This window comes from Phasianus colchicus, chromosome 1 (genome assembly GCF_987193195.1).
Source record: "Phasianus colchicus chromosome 1, bPhaCol1.hap1.1, whole genome shotgun sequence".
NCBI lineage: Eukaryota > Metazoa > Chordata > Aves > Galliformes > Phasianidae > Phasianus > Phasianus colchicus.
Window position 1 is genome coordinate 25,659,097 of NC_143436.1, and position 26,672 is coordinate 25,685,768.

A 26,672-nucleotide genomic window follows, 5' to 3' on the forward strand; every position below is an offset into this window, starting at 1 on the left:
GTGTGCAATAAGGGAAACAACAGAGGATTCCTTGCAACACATTACAGAAGTTTTGTGAACGTTCAAACAAAAAAATGAACAGTTAAATTTCTTTGCTAAAAAGTATGGGGAAGTGACTGGGGATATTGTTTTGATGAATTAAATTACTGTTAGATTATCCTGACTTTTTAAATCCATTTTACTTCAGTAGTGTTAATTTAATATCTCAGTATTTAATGATTTCCATCTAATTGCATTTAATAGCTATATTTCCATAGAAACACTGGAAATCTGCTTTTGTTGGGCATTTGCTGATGAACATGTACTTCCTAGCACTTCCTAGATAACTATAAGTGTTAAAAAAATGAAAGACTTAATGGAAGTGAACGTTATATTCTGCAAAAAGACACATCTTCTGCATCCTAGTGACCTACTATTCCTTTCAAGAGCATTTAAAAGAATTAAAAAACACTAAGGATTTTATTTGGAGATGGTGTCATTAAAGCTAGTTAGTATGCTTATTATCCTGGTGATCACGCCAAACTCTCATAGGAAGAGCTCCTTCTTATTACAGCATAACACCAATGATAACTTTCCTCTGTAACTCAAGCCAATCCAGTTCAATGATGAGAATATTTCTCTAATGGCAATATGCAGTTTACACAATAGCCTTTCTTTTGATCGGTAGCTGAACATGGAATGGGAAATGTATCCTGGAAATATGTTAACTGTTCCACGAATTGGGTGAACGTCTGAATGAAATGTGTGGTTCAGAACTTGAATGAATAATTTAAGGAATCTTGCAGATAAAAATAATGCTGGCTTGTGCTTTCCACCAAAGCTCCCTAAAAGCTTTGTGACAGCCAAAAACAAATGCAGTGAGTAAGATAGTGATTGTTACCAACTGTATTTTTTAGATAGGGAAATGGCTTTGGAAAGGTTAAACAAATTGCTCATGTTCGCTGTGTGAAGCAGTATCTATGTTTAAGAGCAGAGCGTAGGTTGCTCCTGTGCTTAGCATGTAGCTCTTAGCATTTGCCTTTCCTGCCTTAAGACTTCCTGCAGCTTACAGATAACGAGGCTGTCAAAGGAAGTTCAGGCAAAACTGGCAGGGTTGTCACTGAACATTTTGTTAAATTCGTATCTGTTAGAGGGAAAGGAGAAATGTAATTTGCTCTGATTTTCTCCTGTTTTCCACCTATCCTTCGTGGAAAATTACTTTGACCTCCTGCTTTGCAGGAGCACAACAGACTTTGCAGTAAGGGATAGGTTCTGCATCCAGAAGGCAGTAGTTGGGGTATTGGCTTTCCTTTGACCAAAATAGGTGCAAATTGTGGGTTAATAAATACTGGAGACAGCATGCACACCTGCCTACTGGGTGTATTACTGGGTGTCCTTATAAGGACAGAGAATGAGGGGAAGGGAGAGAAGAAAGAGAAAGCATGTTATTTAGACTATCTGATGACTTACACCCTACAAAGATTGTTATAAGAAGATGCAGTGCCCAAGTGCTTTCTGATGGAAGACTGTCAGAATGAGAAAGCTGGAAGGGCACAGCAGCTCATGATGGCCTTCTTATTCAGTGTAATTTAACAATTGATGGATAACACTCCTATTTTTGATGACTCATCAGCCCATGGAATAAGTATATTCAGACTGCCAACAGTTCAGGACAGATAACACTGTCCAAGTGAAAAGGATGCAGGCACTTGGATACAAGAGGGATCCAGACATACACACCCAGGCTGGACCCTCTGGCAGCTCTAGAAGACATGTTCTCCAAGGTGGTCATTGCAGGCTAACAATGCTTGAAGTGAGATGGGTAGATAGAGGCAGTCCTCATAGCTTTCAAAGTATTTTTTCCTCTTATGTGTGACTGACAAACTTCAAAAAGACTTTTGGCCCTACGGGTTAGACTTACTTCATTATTCACCTACAAAGAAGGCATGCAGACTAGTCTGCCTACCTAGATCAGTTATGCACTCAGTGGAGGGAGACAGACTTCAGGAGCATAATTTACCACTTATTATGGAAAACATCTTTTAGGGCAGGAAGAAATTCTGTCCAAAAGAACAGTGTGAAGAAAATGTCTTGTAAAATCTCAGATGCAATCAGAGATACTTCTAAGCGTGTAGGGGAAGAAGTTAATCTCAATTCTTCAACTGTGAGTCATAATCTCATATGGGTACAATAGCAAGTAATTTGGTGCCATAAAAGTGGATCAGTATCTAGAAACAACTAATGCTGTTTCTGCACAATAAGCTGTCTGAGCATTTTACTTTAAGTTAGGTTTAATCTCATCTTCTAGATCAAATGACCATATGAAGCACATGTCTGAAACAGTTTGAAGAACCAGTCGTTCTTTTAGACCTTTTTACCCCCAGTTGGGGTTGAAGCATATTTGGTATGTATGTAGGACAGAAAGTGCAGTTTATTTTCCTTTGAAAGAAATCTAGCTTGTATGGCCCAAAACAGATCTCTGAACTCAACCAGATGGACTAATTGGAGACTGTGCTGGAATTCGATCCAGAACCATTCCTCCAAACCACAAATCCCACGTGAACATTTAAAATGCTGAATGCACCATTAGATGCTTTGTTTATGTTCCAGAGGCTCTATTTTGCTCCACAATTTGAATTTTCTAACACCCTGTTAAACTGGATAATACTGGTCCTCACTTTTCCCTGTTCTGCAAAACTCCACAGCGTTTTTTTAGTGCGAAGGTAATATTTACCTGCATGAAGCGTCCCTCTGAAGTTCCCAGATTGGCAATGGTAAGGTTCCCTTTGGTGAAGACAGATATCGAAGTTAACAGGATGTTGTTGAACTGGCCCATGAACAAGTCAACCCTCTGCAAAGGAGTCGTAACTTCTAGGCGGTATTCATCATCTTGTGCTCTGCAGTATGAAGCATTTCTTGAAAAAGCCTGTTAGAAAATGAAGCACAGATGAGTACTTGTCTTTATGAGTAAGAATAGATCTTTGTCAGAGTGAAGTCATTTAGCACAAATGCATTTGACCAAAAGTATTTTAAAACGTTTCAAACTTAATTGCTTCATCAGTTATGGTGTTCCTTGAGGAAGGCAATGATTTCTTAACATTATGGGAATGTTTCTTTTAACTTTTTCTTCTGTCTGTTAGGAAGAAGACCATAGGGTCTTTATTTAACCAGATGATGTGTGTATAAGGACACGTATCAAAGTATCCTTTCTCTTAGTGAATTCCATAATGCTTTTTCAACAAGGCTCTCAGAACTCTTTGATTGCAGAGCTTGACCAGTAACACTTGTTTCTAAAACACTGTTTCCTAGAATATGATTCTCTAAAAAACTTTGCTTTTTTTCCCCACTTTTTTTCTGCATTAAAATAAGATTTTCCAACATTTTTCTTTTTCTGTTCTATATTTCCCCACATTTGTTTCAGTAACAAGGCAGAAAAGAAAAAGATGGAGAAAGAACAAGGAGATAAAGCAGGAAAAATGTGTTTTTGATTGTGTATTTTAATGAAACTAAGGTTGAAGCCAGATTTTTATAATTACTTAAGCTGTTATATTGATCATCTATTGCTTATGCATTATTTTGTCCAATCTCTGTATGTCTTGAGTGAACTGTAATAGTTGCTGTATTTGTGGGATTTTCTTTTTTGGTTTGGCAACAGAGAATACATGCTTTTAACTTTCATTTGAAAAATTCTTGAGAAGTACACTTTAAGGAATCTCTAGAGAAGAATAACCTGCTGTTCTGATAATTCAATAGTAATCTATTAACTGAAAATTCCATTACTATTGATACTATATCATCTGTTTTGGTGAATTTGTACAAATAATAACTGGGAACCCCCTAAAGGATCTCTAACCAGTTTAAATTTGGAAGTCATCTAGTGTCTTCCCACTGTAGCATACTTTATGAATAAACATGTAGGAAGATTATAAAGGATCTTATGATGATTCCCTCTGTCAAAATCAATTCAGAGCTAGGTTTTTCCTGATTTTGTATTGATTTGTAGTTACAAACACGTTTTTAAAATCCTTTTAAAAGCTTGAATTAAGCCTTTTGAAGGCACAGTCTTTCCACTAAACTAAATAGATTTGGATCTTATACTTTAAAAACAAGTAGGAGTAAAATTTTATTTTTGAATTTTCTTGGATGATTTTCCTTCTACTGTTCATAATCAAAGTATTATGAAAAAGAACACCATTAACCCAGAATTTCTTGTGGGTTAAACACTGATGAATTCTGGGGAAAAAAAAAAGCAATGCATTAAAAATGCTACTAGCAAACAGTTTGATGTAATGATTCAGTCCTTTGCTGTGAAATTGTTGTATTTCTGAACTGTGTCCAGCAATAGCAGTGGCAAATGAAGTTTCCTGTGATTCCTGGAGGTTGCTTTCAGCAATAGAGTCAGCTTTCCTGCAGGTGTCCTGCCATCTCTCTATCATTTATGTAAAACCCTGCATAAGACCAAACAAGCGCAACTGAAATCTCTACACACAATCTAATGATACAGAAAGAGGGCATCCAGATTAGATTTGATACAGCAATCACTTCAGTTTGATTATCCACATGCTAGAGTGTTTTCTCTATATGTTTTGATATTAACTATCAGCGTTAGGAAGTCAGCTAATACTTTGCATTTAAGCACGCTGAACATTCAGTGAATACATATTTTTAACCCAGTATTTGACATGGTTAAATCATCAACAATAGACAAATTTAACTTTTCTTTGTTTTGGCCACCAAACAAGCTAAAGGCTTTGTTCTTTTGCACTCATATCCTATCCAGTTGAAAAATATTTCTGAAACATCTGTGCAAAAATTACTCATACAATGAGTATGAGTAGTTCAAGTGCAGAAAGATGTGCACTTTTCATGCTTTTTGAAATAATGCAGGTTTCTGAGTTTACCCTCCCCCACCTTGGGACCTCTGCTCTTTGCTTTAATTCCTTTCCTTCCATGAGCAAAAAACAACTTGAGGACAATGTTTCTGTTAAGAACGCACTTTCTCCTTTTTGCTCATCTCAACATGATTGGAACATCGTGATGCTCCTTGTGAAACTCTGTTCAAGCTCATTTTAACAAGTGGCTAGATTATCCTACTTGCCTTGACACCTTTCCTAGCCTCCCTGAAGTCAGTTCAGCCGCAAAGTCATTTCAGCCTTCCTCAGAGATGTTGTAATTTTGGGTATCTGCCCAAGAACCTTCAGACTGTTCCACATATGGCTCTCTTACAAAACCCAGCGCTCCATGGACCAACAACAATGTAAGATTAGCTGTTCAGAAAATATAAATGCTTTGATCCTTGAGTAGAAATAGAGAGATGAAAATTATAGAAAAATTGATAACACAGAAAACTTCAGCAAAGAAGCTGCTTTAAATTAACTCTTTGAAAATTGAATCTCTCTCTCCCCCTCTTTTTTTCTCAGTGTACACATAAGTATCCTCTTGGCTGTCAATGTGGAAAAATAACTGATGTCAGATGATGCACTCGGGATGTTATGCCAAGTTCCAGTGACAAATCACACAAATATTGGAATGGACGATTAGAGCACGGGTAAGTGCTTGGGTTGGGCTATACTGCCTCTCCTGTGTTTTGAGAAGTGCCAATTGCACGATTCATAGCGAGGGCTTTGTGAAGCTACTCCAGGTGAGCCTCTGGAATGCAACAAGGTGCAGGCAAGTTCTGTCTTTTTCCACATCCAGAAGGGCAGGACATAACGTACACTATCTTACTTGTTCACAGGAGAAGTTTTGATGTTTCAGGATTTATCTTGGTCTCAGTGCAGGGAAGACAAACACATTGAAGAAGTCTCCAGAAATCTTTGAGCTGTGCTATCAAAATCAGTTGCTGCTTGGCAGTTAACTGATGATTTACAGCATTATCAGAATTAAAAATAATATTTCGGACACAGCTGCACTTGTGAAACAAAGTGCAAAACATGAAGAAAATCTTAAAACTATTAAAGAAAGTCAGTGTCAGTGCCTTGTATCTAGTCTAAAAAGATAGACTCAGTGACAAAAAGTCTCAGAAGGTTTAACCAGGAATTTTTTGGTGAGCTTTTCTGACATTTGCAGTAGTGTTATTTGGAGAAACAGTTCAGTAAGCATTTCTTCAGGCTGGTCTTTCTAGAGCTGGCCAAAACCTCTCTTCTTATTTAAGTGCAGTTCTCAATTAGACAGTGTTATTATGTCTTGATCTGATGCTTAATGGCTTGAATAAACTAGAAATTAATGACTTAATCACTGCAGAACATCTCATAATGTCTTGCAAGCAATTTGGAGGACATCATTAAAATTTAAATTTAATTTGACAAATTGGAGAAATGGACTGAAAGTAACGAGATTTACTAGTGTAAAATACTACATTTATGATGGAGAATTCAAGTACTTTGGAAATAGGTGGGAGTCTTGTTTCCTAGTGGTTAGTTTATATGACTTTTCACTTATTGGCTCTCAAGAATCAAATTACTAATATCAGCTTTAGTTTCATGCTATAGGTCATGAGAGTCTCTGGGAAGAGAAATGGGCACTCAGAAGTGCCTACAGAATTTCTCTGTTGAGCATTTCTATGGTCTAACATGGACCATGGAGAAAGGAGCTACTGCCAGATGAGCTGGAGCCTGATATACACAAATGGCAAAATCCGTATTCAATGAATAACTGCTGTAAAGAAAATGAATGGATGATTCTACATAGCAAATTGATTCCCAAGCCAGTTTAAAGTACAGCATATGAAGACATTTAGGAAATCACCAGAATAGTTTCTTATCTCTTCTGCTGTGAAGGTCAGCGAATCAAGATGAGCAAACTGCAGTTTTCAGGAGTGTATTCTCTTATATACAAATACATAATTGTGAAGAACTTACATGCATAACAAGGTGAACAGCAACAGTAACTGAGAAGAAGACAAAAGAACCTCTTCAGATTTTCCTCTCTCAATTTTCTCACGTTTTCTAGCCAACAAAGTTTTGCTGTTTTGCAATGCATCCACATTTTCTGGGTAGCGTATAGTATCTCTCTCCAGGTGAGAAACGCATTTGATCACTCTATCCTTCCACATGAAAGACAAGAAGTAAAATTCTGGCTCCATTAACATTGCTGAAGCCAAGATATTGTCTGAAAAGGACGAGTGACTTGATCAGCATCATGCTAGAGGTCTACTAGAAGACTAGGTTTGGAACTTGTACCATCTCTTTTCCATCCCCCAAATTAAAAAAATGTGAGGTACATTATGAACCTGGCCTGTCTAATGTGTTATCTTTGAAAGGAATTACTTCTTGGATTTCATAAACCTCATAAATCTTCCCAACTGTCAGATACCTGTCTCTTCAATTTTGAACTCAGGGAAGACTATCAAGATCCTTGTTCTTATAACTCCTTGACAAAACGAGGTAGGAGAAAAATAACCAGGACAACCCTGTTCACTCTGTGCCTTTTTCTGTCAGTTCCCTTGGCAAAGGGACAATCTCCCCTCTCCTTTTCCAGGTAGTTGGTCAGATGGATTAAAGCACAAGGAAGAAAATTAGATGTATATATGTTGCTTTCTATGCTGATCCCATGCAGGAGTATTTTTTCCTCTGCTATTTGCAAGAACAAAAATTTGTGAAATTGACTAAATTTCACTACTAGCAATTCTAATTTGTTTTTCTCACTTAACACAACTGTCTCAATTCTTTGATTATGAGCATAATCAATGATCATACAAGGAAAAATTATGGACATTTATTTTTCATAAGTAACTGAACAGAAAAGAATCTCTTGTGAACAAATTTCCGTGCAGTACAGTGAAGCCATTCAGAATACAGGAATATGAGAAACAGAAGTTCTTTGGATGCAGCACTTCAGCTTTAGCCAGCAAAATCGACCGCAGTTCTATAGTCAGTATTGTCACCTGCTGGATCATCACAACAGCAGTGTGAAATCCCAAAACTTGCTGCTGCATTTCCAAGAAGCAGCTATGTGTATCTAAACAGGGACGTCCATATAGCCATGCTAGTTGTATGTACTCTTTAAAAGCAGACTGAATATACAGTGACATTCCTCATTGGCACTAAGATTACCAAGATCATATTCTCTCATTTCCTTTGTTAGATATTATCAGTAATGAGCTTTGGTCTTTCATATTGAACTATTGCACGTATTTATATCAATGGGCTCAGTATGTCCTTGGAAAGAAGTATTCCAAATGGATAAGTCAGCTTTTATTTGCAGTAGGGACCCAATGGAAACCATACTGGAACAGTCTGCTGTGCACAGCCCACCTGCAGCTCGCACAGCCCGGAAAGACATCTAATGTCCACATTAATGAGGCAATGATAGGTAGTAGGTAGCATACTAGATATATATGCTCATCTTCTTCAAGCACTGTTCTATCAAGCAGCTACCTAATATCTATGTTCTTGGGAAGAAGAACAAAAATCATTCAGAGTTCACATCACAAAAATGTATTTTAAAACACGTCATACAAAAAGTGATGTGAATTTTAAAACATAGTTTTGCAAAGCAGAATTGTTCTTGTGATAATAAGGAGGGGAAAAAAACAATAAAAAGTTGCATGAGCCAGTTTCACTAGTGGGCACACATTTCTCACCAAACAGACCCTACAGAAGAAGAGATACCATGTTTCTTGTCACTTCATGAGACTGTAGGTGCTGAGAACTCAGTCCAGTGTTGCCTGAGAACTGAACACATCTGTGGTAGGGGACTAGGTTCTTCTGTTTCTAAGAACTTCTGCTGGGGCACTGAAACATAGCTTTACATGGAAAAAGAGCTTCTTCCTCTTTTTGTTTTAAACAAAGAATTGTTTCCCTCTTCCTTCCTCTTCTTCGTATTATTCCTCATGTATTTGAATGCAATTCAAGTGGGTTTTTTTTGTTTTTGTTTTTTGTTTTTAATAAAATACAGGGGAAGTATGTTCCCTTTCTGTGAATAAAATTTCAATTCTCAACTGCAAAGTAAGAGACTTGAAGAAAAAGCAAGATAGAAACCATTAAGCAACCATAATTATGCTGTGGCCAATACTATGCATTACTATTGCTTGGACATGGTCACAGTAACACAGGAAGATAACCCTTCAAAACAGTATTTGTTGCAAAAGAAGGAGAAATTTAGAGTAAATTACTGGAAGATCTTTTAGCTACACTTTGAGCTTCCAGGACTTGATCTGGAACTCCTGAAAGGAAGGATTGTGCAAATGACTTCCAGAAAAAGAGAAATCTTTAAAGAACTCCACTGAAGTAAAATTTTACACAGTATCAACCCAGTAACTCCTGTACTTGTTGCCTTGATCTACTTCACTGTTAAATGAGAAGGGGAAGGAGGTTACAGTAGTGATGCTCCACTTAAGGTAATAAGGTAAAAAGACATCCATGTTAAATGCAATTAGTTAATACAAATTAAGATGATTATATGTTCTATTGTCAAGATCATTCAAAGAGTTATTTGCTTTTGTCATTGAACAGTGCTGCATTAGTTCTCATAATTTGGTTAGTGCATTAGCACTAAGTAAATCTTATTGATTCGGGAGATAAAATGGACCTAAGTAATCTTTGCATTTTGCTTGTTTCCTTTATATTAATTTAACATCTGACTCAGTATACAGATTATCAAATGAGAGGTGTTGACTAATTACAGATAGTGAATAAATAAGGTATAAGAGTTGTTGCTATAAACAGTTTAGATTATACATTAGGTGCATTTTCTCAGAGAAATCTTTATTTATGTGGAACCTGTGATGATGCAGAAAAGCTGTGAATTTCACATAGATCAGATATTCTAAAATAATGCTATGTGGAGATTCTTACTCCAAGAGAATATTGCTCAACAACTGCACTTGCAGCCAAAACAGTGGTACAAGAGATGTGTGGGATAGAAAGAAGTCCAGAAGGTAGGAGAAAATCATACAGTTGGCCCTAATTTCTAGTCAGTGTGAATAGAAGAGTTGCATATGCCTTGAGAAAATGAAGCTCTCATTACCACTTCCCCCAGGATCATTCTTCCCCTAATATTTCATTATATTCACTCACTGTATATCCAGTAGAACTAATATTTCTTTGTGACCTGCTCTTGCTTTCTGAAACATTTGTTCAATGGTTTTTATTCCTTTCCAGTACTTTTTTTTTTTTTTTTATATATATATATATTTAGCAGTGGATTTGACAGATTTTACTTCTGTCTGTGGAAATCAGGAGTAATTCCACTCTGATGGAAAACTGTCTGAGTTCTTAACCTAGAAAGTCCAAGTGACACAACAGTCTCCTGGATACTAATTGCCTACTGTTGCTTTAGTGAGCAATAGTGAAGGAGATGGTGATACGTGGTCCTGAGTCAGATCAAACTGTGAGCAGGGAAATTGCTGAGGTAAGGGTGGTGCTGAGGGAGCTGAAAGGCAGATGTCTGCCTTGTCAGGGCTTTTGTTCTAAATGCAGACAGGATAAAAAAATATCTTTCATAGATGGGCAGAAATGGAAGGCTGAAAGCTTGTTAGACACTTACAATACTGTAGTATCTGAGATGGATGCTCTCTGGATATGCTTCTTCATCATTTGGCAGCAGGAGCTGAGGGAAATTCATTCCTGACTTAGATGTCTCAGCTAACTATCAAAGCCAGGTGGGCTAAATCCCAGACTTAGTAGATACGCATGTGGTGCATCGCAGAATCAGCTTCCTTTTCTCTGGAATGTGGATTTGTATACAAAGAAACACTACCAGATCTCTCAGTAGGGCTGACAGTGTCCCATTGCAAACCATCCATCTGCAGACTAGATAGGAACTTAAAGCGGAGCAAAGGAACTTTAGAATTTGCTTTGCACTCAGGAAAATAGCCTTAGATCTGAATACTACATGTCCAGTGAGTGTACTTAATGCCACATGCCTGCTAGTCTAAATTTTGGAAACCTCTTCCTTTGGGACCATAAAGATTTTCACATTTTGTCGGAGTTACACAGGATCAGAAAATTATTCTATGCCCAACTCTAGTCTTTAGAGTTTAAAGGGTTTCAGAAACTCTGAGGAATAAAAAACACATGACCAGAATATCCAGACATCAATGTGAAAAATTAAAAACATTTTCTGCTTGAAATGATTTCTGTGAAATTCCAGAGAAATGCAGCACTATCACTCTCCCACACTAATAGCCAACAGGGATCCCTGCCTTCGGTGGAAGAATTTGATTAAAAACTCTGGAAATGGAACATTATTAGTAACTCTGGATGATAAAGCAGTGCCCTTTGCAGAAAATGGTAGGTTAACTGATACCACTTTTTCACAGAGAAATCCAGCTTTCAACAAGAAGATGATAAAATACCAAGCAGCAGCACTGGGAGCCAGAGACAGGTCCTTAACAGGAGATCAGGAGATGAAAAAAACTGTAGTTTTTCAACACTTAGGTTAACAGGTCAGCCAGCCTCCAAGCCCCATATATGCTGGAGCTTGGAAGAGTCTGCATACACTTACTACTCAGGGCAGCATGGTACTTTCCAAAGAAGGTCCTTGACATGCTTTTTTCCTTGCCTTGCCTTTTTCTTGGGAACTTTCTTGTGTCATTGTCCATGGGCAATCCCAAGGACTAAACAGCCCTCACCTCAATGGTTTATGCCTCTGATGAATCTGGCCCAGCCTGAGATAACCATAGCCATACCTGTGCCTAGCTTCTTCTTTCATGCAGTTCAGACTGTTCACACTCTCCCCAGACATGCCTTGAAAGACTGAGTGGGTAGATGGCACTGTACCTAATGTTGAAGGGTCTTGGCATGGGAAGCACACCTTGCCTTGCACTTGGTGCCATGAAGGTCTCAAGGGACACTGGTGGGCTATTTTCTGGACTTTCAGCAGACAGGCATTGAATGCAGAACAGGAATGTGGATGCAGCCCATCATTTTACTAGCATGATTTAAACCTGTTTTAAAGGGTGTCATTGTGCATTGCCCATCACCAAATTGCTCTTTATTTATCCTTTTGAGATGTCAGAACCCATAGAGTAGCTAGCACAGAAACTGTATGGCTAGGAGCAGGCTTCATGCCCACGCATTGCTCTGTGTCCCATTTGATGTAGCATTTGAATAAATGATTGAATCAATCAGATGGATCCTGGTGCCTGACTTTTAGGGGAGGGAACTAGGCACATTCTACTCACAATACAAAAAAACTTATTATCTATGCTATGAGATTATCCAAATAAGCCACATCTACCCTTCCTAACCAGAGAGACGTGGTGCTATTTTTAAGCCTGCTAATATTTTTTTAAGCCAAATGGTGTGGGATATTAGAGTTACAGGGCTTTAGAAGAGTTATTTGTCTCTGTTTATTTTATTAAATATTCCTAGACGTATCCTAAGGATGACAGATCAATAAGTGCCTTTGTGGTTTCCTGATAGAAGGCAGCAATTATTTTCTTCCATTACAATATAAGCATAACCCAATTTTATCCATCTATCATGATATGTAATAGTAATAAAGAAGCATCGGCATGTGTTCATTTTACTGTAATTTTATCTCTTGTTTTGGTGATTTTCTGTTTTCATTTCGTGTTCTTCCAATATGATTTTTATCTCTTTGTGCCTTTCATTTGACAGGAGTGGCGACCAGCCTGTCTTGCTTTAGGACACTTGTGGGAAATGTAGTAAAAGCCTATGTGTGGTTTCTCTTTTCCCAGAACGTAAATGGAGTATGTTAGCCTCTCATCTGTCCCTATAGAAGGAACTTCTAGAGTTGATTTCATTTTCAAAGATGCTTTTCCACAGAACTCAGTAGGGATTGAAACTGGGCAGCAGAGAAAGGGGCTCACAATAGTTTTGTAAATAACAGACACAGAAAAGCTAAACAAAGCCCATGAGATCTGACAGTTGATGTATGTAGTTGAGATTGCCAAGGCTAAACTCAAACCATTTTCCTCACATGGAGAATCCCATTCAATTCATGACAGAGGTTGAGACTACCAGGCTACATCTGCAGATGAAACAAGTAGTATTTGTCTCCTTAGCTAAGTACACCTCCACTCAATACCATAGCTGAAAGTGACTAAAAGCCAACATCCAGTTTCCTCCCTGTGGGTGAGGGGATTCCTGAACAGTGATTGAAAACTTTCTACAGCAGCTACTTCTCAGATATATTTCTACTGACTTTGGCAAGAAAACTCCTTTACTACAACTCCACATTTTACTTTAATTTGAAACCAGTTCAATTTTCTTCTTTCTGTCACCCAAGTGACAGAAAGCTCTTCACTAAAGGAAATTCTCAGGAACTGTTGACTAGTCTCAGCTCCATTGAAGTACATCTGATATCAGTCAGATTCACCATCAGATTAACTTTTCCTAACCATGACTTCAGTGTCCAGGCTTCACCTTTTGAAGTATTTCACTTAAACACAATTGAAAATGTTTCATTTTGATTTTAAAATGCTTTCCACAAGCACTGGAATAAGTGAAGCACAGTTGAGCCTGGATTTACGTCTTGTGGTTGGTTGACTACACTCTCCCACTGAGCTATGACAGAGACTTTTCCCATGGGTGAGCAATTCCTTCTCTGGTCCCAGTTAGTCCCTCTGCTGTTTATAAAGGGGCTTCTTGCACTTCATCAGTTTCCACAGCCTGAGCATATATCGAATCTGTCTCTAGAGTCACACATGGATTCACATCTATAAAATTTCTAAAGGTTGCATTTGTCAGGAGAACTAACAGAAAGACAGGCATATCATAACGCTGATTTAGAAAACAAGGCTAAAAGCTAACAAATTTTATTAAGCACATCGAGATTAGTGTAAGGCATTTTTTAAAAGATCAAAATCTGAGAAGATAGAGTTAAGGGAGTGTTTTGGTTGCTTTATTCTGATTTATTCTGCAGCCCTAGCATCCCTTAGCACCCTTAGTTTCAACAGTGCTGAGGGATTGCCTCTCAGAAAGATGGATTATCTCAAAGTCCAACCAAATTATGTATAATTTTCTACTGGGAATTTTTTGGTAACATGAAATGGTCTACATCAATGACTGCAACTAATAGCATAGATAGCATAGCAGTCTCTTGCAAACACTGCTAAAGGCTTTTTTTTTTTTCTTTTTAATTTTGAAGATAGTGGTAACTCTTATTCACTGCTGGACTGTTTTCACTGTCCTATGACTAACTCTCATAGCGGTCAGAGCCTTTTTCTTGCTTCAGTGGTCTGTGGTTTCATTTTGTCAACGTTAAAAAGAAAGATCATCTTGGCAGCATTACAAAAAGCAAGTTTTTAATTTTGCCAAAATAAACTGTGACAAACTCCCATAGTTTATAAAAGCTTTCTTTTAAGTTGAAGGTGACTTACAAAGTGCGTTTTAATAATCTACAAAAAAGGACACAAGACAAGCTGAAAGGTTTGGGATTTTGTTTTGTTTTGATCTCCAGCAAAATCAACGAGTTCAGATCTGACAAGCACAAACATTCCTTCTTCTGCCTGTTCCTTCCCTTCCTTTGCTCTTCAGAATTTCAGATCTGTTTTGCATACCTCAGAAAAACAGGTGCATAAAGGATGCCTGGCAAATTCTTGCCTGTTTTTCTGGCCAAATGAAACCTGAAAAAAGTATGTTTTCTATTGGAGCTTTAGTGATTCTTCTGTAATAAAGTATAGAAAATGAAATGGCAAAGCTTGACAATCTTGATATCTCAGTGTTAAGCAAACAATCAGGACAAAAAATTCCGACTGTCTTTGTGCCATTTAAAAGAACCACAGGAAATCACAGCAACATTTTTGCCTTTATCAATTTAATGTAACAGAAATCAGAGTTCTGATGACATTTCTTGAAATCAGGCCACTATAATAAACCGTCTGCAGTATAAGACATTCAGTTCTGATATGCAAAGCAGCAGCAGACTCTGGAAAAGCTTTTGTAACAAGAAAGTACTTCCCAGCATGTAAAAAGTGGCAAATTATTCTGTCAATATTTTAATGGCATACTTTGCTATGGTAAGTCACCTTATAAAATGGGTCTATAGGCAAGAGCAGAATGAGATAAGTTAAAGGCCATAAAGACAGTTACTCACAAATAAAATACCCTGGAAATAAGAGGAAAAAAAGCACTTTCAGAGAAGAACAATGTTCATTGTGAAAAATGAGTTGAAATATGAAAATAAAATGATATTAAGACCTGAAAAATTAGAACAGCAATAATGCATTGAAAGTCACTGTACTGAATGTTTGCTCTCTTGCTTTTAGTTCCTGAAAACTGACTCCCCTTTCCTCAAAAAGGGAATAAGATGCTACATCGGTTGCGGGTGCAGTATCAGCATCCACTGGCAATGACAGTGGGGATCTGGGGACAGCAATAAGCAGGCAGTCCCAAACGCAGAGGCTGTTGTGATGAGCTGGTGATGCTCTGACTGGAATGGACCCCACCTCTGAGCACATTTCCACTACTGGTAAAAGCCACAGCATCTGTGTGACAGCTCCTTCTACACAGATGCCCTCTCCCAATCCTCTCATTTCAGATGCTCCCAGCTCCTAATGGGGTCAGGCCTCTGGATGGCCTGGGCTGGGCAGCATACTGAGCTGGTCTCACTGGAGCAACAGAGGCCTGCAGTGCCCCTCCTCAGCCCAAGCCTTCCCCAAAGGCAGACTGAGCTGTTGCCGTGGCTGGGATCGCGGGCTGAGCCTCCTCATGGCCCCTCTGGCCCTGCCCTGGGGCAGAGGGCAGCATGCTGCCTTGCAGCTCCAATTTCCTTTTATTTGCGAAAAGAAAGCTCCTCAGAGAGCACATGTAAGGCCCTGCTGCATAATTCAAAGTGAGAATGTTTTATGTTTCAAAATAAATTTTAGAAGTATCCTATTTCAGATTCTGTATTTCCTTTCCAAGTGCTGCCACGGGTACAGACACTGACCAGAAAGGAATAAATAATTCCCCTGCTTCCTTCACCTCAGTATCTCAGCAGTCACCTGAACACAGAGCAGCCACTTTTCCCTTCTGAGACTGCTGGCATCCTCACTCAGACACACTTTTAATAGATACTTCTTTCATTAAGAAAACTGATTTCAGTGGGACCGTTTATGTATTAAGCATGAGTAATTGTATTACAATCTGGCTCTCTGTGGCATGTTCCAAACCAGCACTTTCATTTTTTTTTAAAGAGAGCAGTGATTCAGCATTAACAGAGTCTAAAATATGAGTGATATTTTCAGAGACTTTTCAGTGCACATGGATATGAATGTTAATGAAGACTTCTTTAAGACAGTGAAAGAAATAATTCCCTAAACATCCTACTTATCTGCAGCACGGACTGTTGAGAACACAGAATAACCAATTACTTAAGAATAAAGAAGTGGCTTTTTTTGTTCTTGTTGTTGTTTTTTTTTTCCCCTCAGTTCCAGTAATACTGAGCACCATAAGGACCTCAGTGATTTTCAGTCAGTTTACAGAAACTCATTCTTACAAGGATGAATCATCAGCAGTGCAAGGTAGTCTGAAATTACCAAGGGTCTTACTTTTTGTGACTAAGATGAGAGGGCAGCTATTTAACGATGGCATAGTCAAAGAGAGACCAAGAGTTCTGAAATGTAAAAAAATTATTTGTCACTTACCCTGTTCAAGCAGTATTTGCTATCCTTCCCATAAAAGTGCTGAAGACATTTCATGTTCTGCTTGTCAACAATCTTGTTGAAGAACTCATTGATTGTTCGCACAGAGACAGCACAGACAGCAGATCTGTTTGTTGGTTCTGAGGAATCTGGTTTGCTTTGTGCAAAAACGCCATAGAGAATATCGTCATTCAATCCAAGGCCCATTTCATGGGCTAGAGCTGCACCGGGCTTGCTTACATATGCAGCTTGCAAAATGTTGAATACCTCCTTTCTAATGGACCTCTTCCTCCGCTTTTCAGTAAAAATACACTCAAGAGGCATTTCCATGTAAGAACGCATCTCTGAATCTAAAGTGCAGAAGCGGATAATTCTGGTGTGAAAAGTCTGGGAGTCAAGAGATTCTCTCTGGACAGTCAGAAAATAGACAAAGTGGTCATGCTCAAAGGCATGGACATACTTAATGGGATACGAGTCGCGGAACTGAGGGAGGATATCTATATAAGACTCATCTGTAAGAAATTCAAACCCATCCTGTGTTTCTTTCAACCTTCTCACTGATATTGAATGCAGTACATGGGGAGGTTGAAATGCAGATGTCACAGTGTTCCCAACAAAGAAGTTGACAAACCTGTCCTTTTCAGTCACCAAAACTTTGGTTCCTAAAGTGCTTACAACACAGTCAGGACAATTTTCTGTCTCTCCGTCTACCTGTGGTGAATACATGCAGTGCACCTCGCTTTCTATGTCAGCAGGGTTGTCAGGGGGAATGATGTGACGGTGACAGACACCTCCAGACACGCTACCACAGCTGATGAGCTGATCATCGTAATAGGTTTCTAAGAGCAGTGCCATGTTGACATTATCCTTCCATACGCTGTTAGATAAATTAGCTTTATCTTTGCAGTCTTCACATGGTGCACAGCCAGGACTCTCCAAAATAGGCCCAGTCTTGTAGACAGAAATGTTTTGGAGAGTCTCATTTAGTACATAAATCTTGTTGACTGCTCCAATATAAACATGATGCTTGTATAAAACTACATTTTGAATTGGCGTCTCTGTGATGAAGTTAGGAAGATCATATTTTACATTCAAGTTCATCTCTGATTTTTTAGCTGCTTCTTTGCATTGTCCATGACTCCTTTGCAGCAATGCAAACAGGAATAGGATAATCCCAGAAGGATAGGCAGTAACAGGCTTCATTGTCAGAGGTTTAATCTGTCAAAATACATTTAAAAAGAAGAGTGGTTATGTTTCATAGAATAAAACATGGGTTTATCAGCCAAAGAAATCTGTTTCTAGACTGAATATTAGCTGAACTATTTCAGTTTAAGTGTCATAATCTTGCTTAGTGTCCTTAATAGCCTTGTGCTAAGAACTGCTGTGATTACTGTTCTTTGTGGGCACTCATTTCACTGCTTTCAGAACAACTTACAGCAAGATTTTACGATGTTAGATTTTGCAGGAACTTTTGGTGTATCATACAACAGTAAAAGAGAGATGACTACTCCTCAGTTGGCATTAAAACAGCTGGCTGATAGGATTTAGAACAAGATGGTGCATGGGTAGGTGAAAGGAAATGTGCCCAGGACATTCACAATGCACACAGAGCAGTTATAGCACTTTAGTGTGTGGATATAAGATACTTGGCAAGTGCCCTAAGGGGCTGGAATGGTTCTTAGCACAGCTGTTCAAAAATAAGAAATAGAAGAGATTAAATAATATACAGATCTGAGCTGGGATTGGGCTTCTCTTTTATTCTGTTGCATTTTTGATTAACCATGGAAGAGACATTTCTCCATAAGAACAAAGGAAAAACCCCTTTCCTCTCTCCCTCGAGATCTTTCCTGAGGGCCCATTTTGGAAGAAGAATGTTCTTTTCAGCCAGCTCTACTTCTTAGAATAGTAATTTTCCCTAGTGTTGACAAGGTTTTGTAATATATTGTTAGAATATTTTATGCATCATGTGGTGCCTGGCATGTGCAAGCTTTATTTTAGGCCTTGCACCACAGCAATAAGTCACTCTGGTGAACCTTTAGAAGATACAGGCATATCACTGTATCGCAAACAAAGGGATATCAAGTGACCTAGAGCCATTAACTGATGAAATCAAAAAACCTAGCACTTTTCTTTTTTTATTTTTCCACGCAATTGTTTGATGTGGCTTTGAAAACCAAAGGCAGATGACTAGTGTGATATTTCACCCCCCTGGAAGATCAATTAAATGAGCTGTGGTTATGAGTTTTTGGTGCAGCGTCCACACTATGCCCTGCCACACCAGACATTTTCTGTTAATGCCATGACACAGTTGTTAAGCCAAATTTAGCTCCATCATGGAGAAAACAATTATGCATTCTAACAGCAATATGATCACATGCTTTGGGAAAATACTTATAGTTTGGCTACAGTTAAGCAATTGTTACTAACAAAGAAATGCTTAAAGGATTCAATATAGACGACCTTGAAAATTACAAACTAATAGTAGAAATCAGGATTGCTGTATTGAATTACAATTTCATTCAGACAGAACTCTTTCAGCTATATATAAATTCTGTGTTTTTATATGATTGACTAAAACATCGATAATTTTCCTGCATTCCTTCTGACATTATACTTCAGAATCTACTGAATTCTTTCTCTGCCTTACCTCATTAACTACACAGAATAATAGGTTTTGGAAAGAAGGACTTGTCCTTCCTCCCTGTTATCTGATAAAAGTCATAATCGAGAGCTGGGATAAACATCAGAAACACAGGCTGTTTGCAAGTACTAGCTGGTAAAGACAATTCACACTTTTGGTATTGAGAAATGAAGGTCTTTCTTTCCAACAACTTTTTTTTTTTATATTAATCAATGATAACAATTCTGAAAAATAACCAAACACAGTTTCGAAGTAATAATAACTAAAAAGAACAGGAATTTGTAATTAGGGAACAGCCACAGTACACATAGTGCTGACTTTATATTTTATAGGGCAGGAAACTGTTTTCTCATCCCATGAAACTTCTTGCTGTTACAGACTTTTTCCTGCTCTGTACTGGGATGAAACCAAGAGCTTTCTAAGTTTGTGTGAAACACCCAAAAGCCTCATGTGATCCAAGAACAACTGTGTTCACGTCCCTGCACTATCAGGGCTGAACTGGGAGGAGTGGGAAACCAGTCCAACTGTCTACCCCTTTTGGCCAGCCCTTCCACCCCGAGAAACTGTGCTAAAACTCATACATTCCTGCATTCAGTTCTGACAAGTCAACATGTTCTGACAAATGATAGATTAAGCTGAAAATTCCAAAAGTGCTCTCTTTCTGACACAATACAGAAGCAGATGTAATTTTTACATCAACATGTTTTAACCCAAGTGACAGAGGTAACTCTGAAAGAGGAAGAAATACAATAAGTGGGACAAGAGTTAGATGAGAATGAGGACGGTTTAATACCATTACAGGAATGAAGACACAGGACAAACTGTGGACAAATGTTTAGAGGCAAGAACAAGGATCAGATTTAGTGTAATGCAGCAGGTACCAGGAATAGGTACTGCATTTCACAACAAAGGGAAGGAAAATATGTGTGATAAATAAGTCATCTCTGCTTTCATATCTGAGCGCCATCGTTATGTCTTCCTCTGTATGTTTTTGAGGTGTTTAAATCAACCTCCTAGACAGGAATATGCAGATTCCCACCCATGGGAATCCCAGGCTCTGTATGTATCCCACACTGCATCAAAAGAAGGGTGGTTAGCAGGGTGAGGGATGTGATTGTCCCCCTCTACTTCGCCCTCAGCAGACCCTATCTGGAGTACTGTGTCCAGGCCTGTGACATTCAGTGCTTCTTTTTATCCTAATTTGACCCAGAGTCTTTCTCTGTTACAGAACCATTGCCTCCAGCATAGAGTTCTTTTTGCAACCTCCAAATCAGGTAATTGCAAACATACTTCACTTGAATACATCCTAAAGAGCAGGAAAACTCTGGAGAATGAAGAATTTAGTACCACATATTTCAAATGTCCAGCAGTGCCAGTTCTCCTAAGCGCATACGCAAATGCAATGTCAGCTGAACTTCAGCACTTAGCATTTTTCTGAATTTGAACCAAAATACTTATGTTAAAAGATATACTTTTCTTTCTGAATTCAGGTCAAATAATTATTTGCTGTCTGTGAGTTGCAAAAAAAAAACAAGTAATCTGTTTGTTTCTTTTCTTGATTTCAATGATGGATGCTGTTCATTCTTTCATGACCTTTCTGTGACTTCCATGTGTGTCTACAGAAGACTTGGAAGCTTTGGCCTGTGATAACAATCAACAAGCAATAGCTGTGGATGGATTGTGCCTTTTGTAAGAGATATTTTCAAAGCCTGTGTCATGATGTGCTCATTTTTCCATCTCTCAATAGGCACTAACTTGTATAACTGATGAGAAAACAGATTTTGGTCAACTATTGCAACCACGGCTAGTAATGATGTGTCATATTAGAGTGCCTGGAAACTTCAAGTGTTATGGGTGATGATTCTCATCAGGCTTGGTCCTGAGTTCCCCATTAATAATTTCCCAATGGCAATCTCTTTTCTACAAGTTTCCCTCATTTGGGGTTAGATGATAATTTGTAAACATTGAACATCATGTCTCTCCATGCTGGTGTTGGCCAGTGCACCAACAAGTCAGGCTTGGACTTCCAAGCTATCCTGTGCAAAGAAGCCAGAAAACAGAGCTGTATGCGTCTTCCCACCCTCAATTCAACAACACAAGTCCCATTAAATCTGATCATAAAGCACTCCATAGAACTGCACAAGTTAAGACAGCACACAGACACGAAAGAAAGACTTTGGCAGATTCCTTTGCGCACCTCTTCTTTTCTTATCATATCACAGAGAAGGAAAGGTCCCCGTCTATCCTACATCCAGTGTACAGTGGCATGCTTTTACAAGAATACGCTGACTCCTCAGGTTATTTCAGGTTAGGTACAGCAAAAACATGTTGATTCTTACTTCACAAACCCTACTGTTAGCAAACATAAAATGAACAGTAGCCTTTTCCCATTCCTTTTAAGGAAATATTTGGTAGCATATTTTTATTTTTTTTCCCTGATAGAATAGTATGTCTTGTTACTATGGGCTCTGACAGACTTATGGTGACAGATACATGTAGGATAACCATACTGATTACTGTTCCTGAGAGTTCAGTTTGCTTTGCTGTCCTAAACTGAAAACCGTGTCAGTTCAGGACCTGATTCCCCGTGGATCAGATGTCCTGCCTTGGATACAGCAGCATCATTTGAAAGGACAGGACAAATAAGAGGGAGAAATTATAACAGCTCCATCCATCCAATTTTAATCTGTTATAGCAAACAACACTATCACAACACTAGCACCAGCTTTAACAGAGCAAGTTCACAGTGGGCATGTCTTCAACAGACTTTTCAATTAACCAATTGCAACTGTAGAAAGGATTGAAGCTGATTTTCTCTTTCCTACATCCACAGACTGAAAATGTTCTTAATTTAGAATTGTTAATCTGAATTATCTACCATGAGTTAAAGTAACAGAGAACAAGGAAATTTGAGCAACTCAGCATCAAACATACAACTGATCCCTGAGTTTAACCCAGATTAACTATTTGAATTCAAATCCGTATTCCCTTGTCCTAAGTACTGTTTTCACCCCATTTTCCTTATCTAAATTGTTCACTCTGACTGAGATGAGAATGTAACTCTGCAGGGTAATACGTACACTAATTTAACTCAGCTCCCCACTGCAAAGAGTCATAGTACTTCATATCTGTGATGTATGTCACAAATTAACTCATAATTAAACCAGGAGGTTTCCATGGTATGCTAGGAAGTGTGTGCAAGCTTGTAGGATGGATTTGAGAGAAGAACTGGTGGGCAGGGCGCAGCCTAGGCAATTGCTGGAGGACCTACTATTAAATAAACCTTTCCAGTGTGGTGATGCGTGTCAGAATAAATTGCTTTCATTAGCATGTTCAACTGATCTGCAAGCTCTTATGGTATTCAGATAGAAAGGAGAAATCCAAAGTCTCACTGCATAAAATATACTCTTATATACATGATCCATTACTGGGTCCAATATTCCATTATATTTCACAGCAGCTTACAACAGAAGCATTTTTGTTTTCTGACAGTTTTAACTAGCATCAAAACAGAAAAAAAAAAACAAATGTATCCTTTGCAATGGAGAAAATGTTATTATACTCACTTATTATTAATTATCTGCAGGTATCCTGTAGTACAATAAAGTGTATAACGTTTTCTTTGAAACTTACAGCAGATCTTAACATCCTAACACCAGCATACGTCTTGGTTGTGCAGCACAACTGGATTTATTTAACCACCTTTGATATGACGAGCTACAGTGACACTACAGGTTCTTTCATAATGAACCTCAGCAAACACTCACTGATACATTACAAGTGAGTGGAGAAGATCAAGAGCTACACCTTGTTCAGGAAGACTACTTTAAAAGGTAAAGCATTTGCTGTAATTCAGTGAAATTTCCCAAGTGAGGAAGTCATTCTAAGGGCTGAGGAATCAAATTCACAATTAACAGGAACTAAAAAAGAAGTTCAAAATATACAAAGAACAATTGAAGATCAGGGTAGAGATAGCTAGAATAAGATTGATCTTTCATTGCTTGTTCACACATATTTCAAGATGGATTTGGATCTTTACATTCAGAAGGACTGTTTTCCACATCTGGAAGCATACAGATGGAAGGACTTCTTTGAAATAACTGTATTGTTTGACAATAGTGGGAAATTAGAAATTAGAGCCTGCACAACACAGCATTATTGATCTGCTCTGTTCATCTCGATGCAAGTCAAAAAATGTAGATCTTCATTAACAAAATACCTGGGGTGGTACTATGGCTCTTGACCACTGTTATCAGCAGTAACAGAAATTCAGTTCTAACACAAACCTAAACTCTGCATCTGCATCAACTAGTTGTCTGATAACCCTTGTGTGAACATCTTAATCCAAATGTTTAGTCCAACTAGAAAAGAAGATTTGTAGGGGGGCAGGATAACATGCAATACTTGTTATTTTACACGTCACAACCGATAACCCATAGTAGGGTTGTTGTCTGTTTCAGTTGAGTGAATATGGAGATATTTGCCTTTCGCTCTCAAATTTTCTTTTATTTGGACAAGCTAACACATCTCAGTGTATTTTTACTGCATAAACAGAACAACTGCTCTACTGACTTTAGCCAGCTGAAAGAAGTACAGATGTCCATGCTGATATTCTGCAGTTCAGGAAATATTTGAACATATAATACTTAAATGGGAAACTTGAGGTATAACTTGAAAGCATTCAAGGCCAGGCTGGATGTGGCTCTGGGCAGCCTGATCTAGTGGTTGGCAACCCTACACATACCAGGAGGATTGAAACTAGATGATTTTATGTGCCCTGGCTGATTGAGGGTGTCATGCAACCTCAGTTAAAGATGCAAGTACCTTACTGGTCAGTATAAAAACATAACACCTTAGAGTAGGAGGAAGCAGGTTTTCTGAGCTGATCCTGTTGATCAACTTTTTAGCAAGAGTCTAAGCATTCTGTGGCTGTCTGCAAAGAATAGGGACAGTGTAATTTTCTTGGAATGTAGCTTCTCCTTTCTTAAAGAGCCAAGTTGGCAAGTCTGGCTGCAAGCACTTTTAGCTCCATTCCCTGACTACTCTCTGAGCACTTACTTAGATTTTCTGTTTTATGGTTTTATCATCTATCTACCTGAATTCATGTTTTGAAATGCAGAACAAATTTTGGAAGCCTTTCCTATTTTGTAGTAAAAACTAACAGCCCTCCACACTGATAATTAAAGGAATGGCATGGGTCATAAAAAGAGAAAGATTAAAAGGCAGATAGCAATGAGTAGCCAAGACAGCATACAGATTTGATCTAAATGTTCCAGCAGCAATTATAAATGATCTTGATGCAGTGCATTTCCTGCAGTTTAATTGTTATTTGGTGCTAATGGTTTTAATGTGTCCCTTAGACAGTACCTCTCCATAGCCAAACATTAATCTTCTTTAAAGAAATAATAGTAAAATTTCTTTGCATCATTAGATAGGGATGACAAAGTATAGGACATGAAATCTGTACCAAAATATTTACTTGTTCATCATGTCATCAAGCTTCCTTTTAATATCATAGTAAATATTAAAGTATACTAATAATAGCCGCAAAACCCCAACAGGTCCTTGAATTCCTCCAGTGAGGAATGAATATATGAATATCTACTACAGCAGGCAAAAGAAATTGTGCTGGCTCTGATGGGTTTTGTGTATGTGTGTGTTTGGGGGGGGAGAGAGAGAGAGAGAGCTGACAGGATAGTTCAGGTAGCAGCTTTTCTGCTCTGCAGCATGCATAAAACATGCTGCTGGGTGCCATGGCTTCACTCTCCTCTGTCAATGTGTCTCCGAGGGCAAGAAGGCAAATTAGTGACAAATACCCAGGGTCAAGGATTTCCAATAGGTTGCTGACACCCTACTTGATACGTATCTCATCAACCTAAGGTGTTGTGGTCAAAGTTCGTGGTGGGTCCCTGTGAGATCAGCACATCTTCAGGATGAGCTGAGCCCTGAGGTTCAGAGAGCTCACCCAAGGGCTGAAATGGGTCACTCAGCTCTCCTCTGCTGAGGCTTGGGTTATTTAGGCAACAGACGTCTGGAAAAGGCATGATTTCTGGAGTACTGCACAGAGAGCTTCAGTTTGCCCCCAAGCCCGTCCCTTGCATCTTGAAGCTTTTGAGAAGCTATAGAGCCAAGCTGGCCTGGCGCAGCCTATTGTGCTGATACTGTGGTTTGCCCACATGTATTATATTTAGCGTAGTGCTAGAAAGCAGAATGCACACCTTCCATGTCCAGTCTGGCTCCCCCACCACAGTTAAATCACAATCATTTAACTTACCAGAGATAACTAGCCCTTCCAAACACAAACTGCCCCTGTCTAACACTAGCTTCATACTCTGCCCCACGTAAAAAAAAAACGTGGTGCTAACCAAGCTGAATTGTCTGTTTGTAAACAGCTAGTGGAAACAATGAACTACTAGCAGAATACATCCTTTATCTGATGGTCACATTAATAAGTTGATTGTCTACCTAGTTTCATAGCGGTTTTCTGATAATCAAACAGCAATGTCAAGGATAGTGTTCATTTCACATCTGTGTTTGGTTAGGAGGTTATGACCTTTTCTTTTTAATGCTGACCTCGCTCTCGTCACTGCAAGATTATGTTATTGCAATGCACTTTAACTGATGCCCTACTTTCACTCAGTTTAGAAACTGAGTTAATGATGGCTCATTGGCTATACTGCTGCCTTGCTGTGAACCTGTGATTCATGATCTGCTTCCAAGGACTTCACTGTATTGGTATTCATAAATCCCCAAATGGCCTGGAACCAGCCTATCTGACACCCTGGCTCTCACTAGAGGCAATGGTGTCACAGCTGTAATCAGCAGAGTGCCTGATCTGGAGCAGCCTCAGCTTCTTTTTTGGCCGATCTCCCTCAGTGAGGGTTTCTCTGCCCCAGCTTTCATTCTGAAATATCGTGCTGACCTTCAGAAGATGCTGAAAAGCTCAGTGGTTTGAAGATTGTTTTCTGGGATGGTTGATTTTTTTTCAAGCTAATGGGGTTCTTCATTGTTGTTGTTTTTGGTGCTTTTTTTTTTTTTTTTTTTTTTTTTTTTACTAAATGAATTTTCTTGGTGCTTCTCCCTCTCCTCATCTTGGGGACAGCTGAAGAGCTTACATGCACTGGCACTGCTGCCAGGGCTTCTCATTTACACAGGGCCTGCTCACAGGTCTCGGAATCACTCAGGCATCTTGCTTGGACCCCAGAGTGGCTCTTCTGGAAAGCTGAAGCCAGAGTCCAGGAGCTTGCGAGATAAGCAAAGAGCCTATTTCCAATCTCCAGGAGGTATTTACTTTTCTCACAAGGCAGACAAAAGGATAAGTGAGCTCATTCCTACAGAATGTCTCCTAAACATGAAGGACTTGGTGGCAGACTGACAACAGCACAGGGCCTGGGACACAGCTGGCAATAGTGCTGCAGGACAGTGCCTGCCACAAGTGGCCTGACTTAAAGCCACAACCTTCATTTCCTCACAAGTAAGCTGGCCAAAGGTCTAAACCTTGACCAGGCCCTGGCTTTC

General features: G+C 38.8%; 1 protein-coding gene across 2 annotated transcripts in view; it reads right to left on the bottom strand.

Annotated features, from left to right (window-relative positions):
• MET (MET proto-oncogene, receptor tyrosine kinase) overlaps positions 1 to 26,672 on the bottom strand; it is a 91,074-nt gene that overhangs the window by 53,219 nt on the left and 11,183 nt on the right. For both annotated transcript variants that reach the window (XM_090137308.1, XM_031615462.2), the window contains exons 2-3: positions 16,517 to 17,731; positions 2,714 to 2,905 (exon numbers count right to left, since the gene is read on the bottom strand). In XM_090137308.1, coding sequence (XP_089993434.1) covers positions 2,714 to 2,905; positions 16,517 to 17,731 — 1,407 coding nt within the window. The remainder of the gene's footprint in view (positions 1 to 2,713; positions 2,906 to 16,516; positions 17,732 to 26,672) is intronic.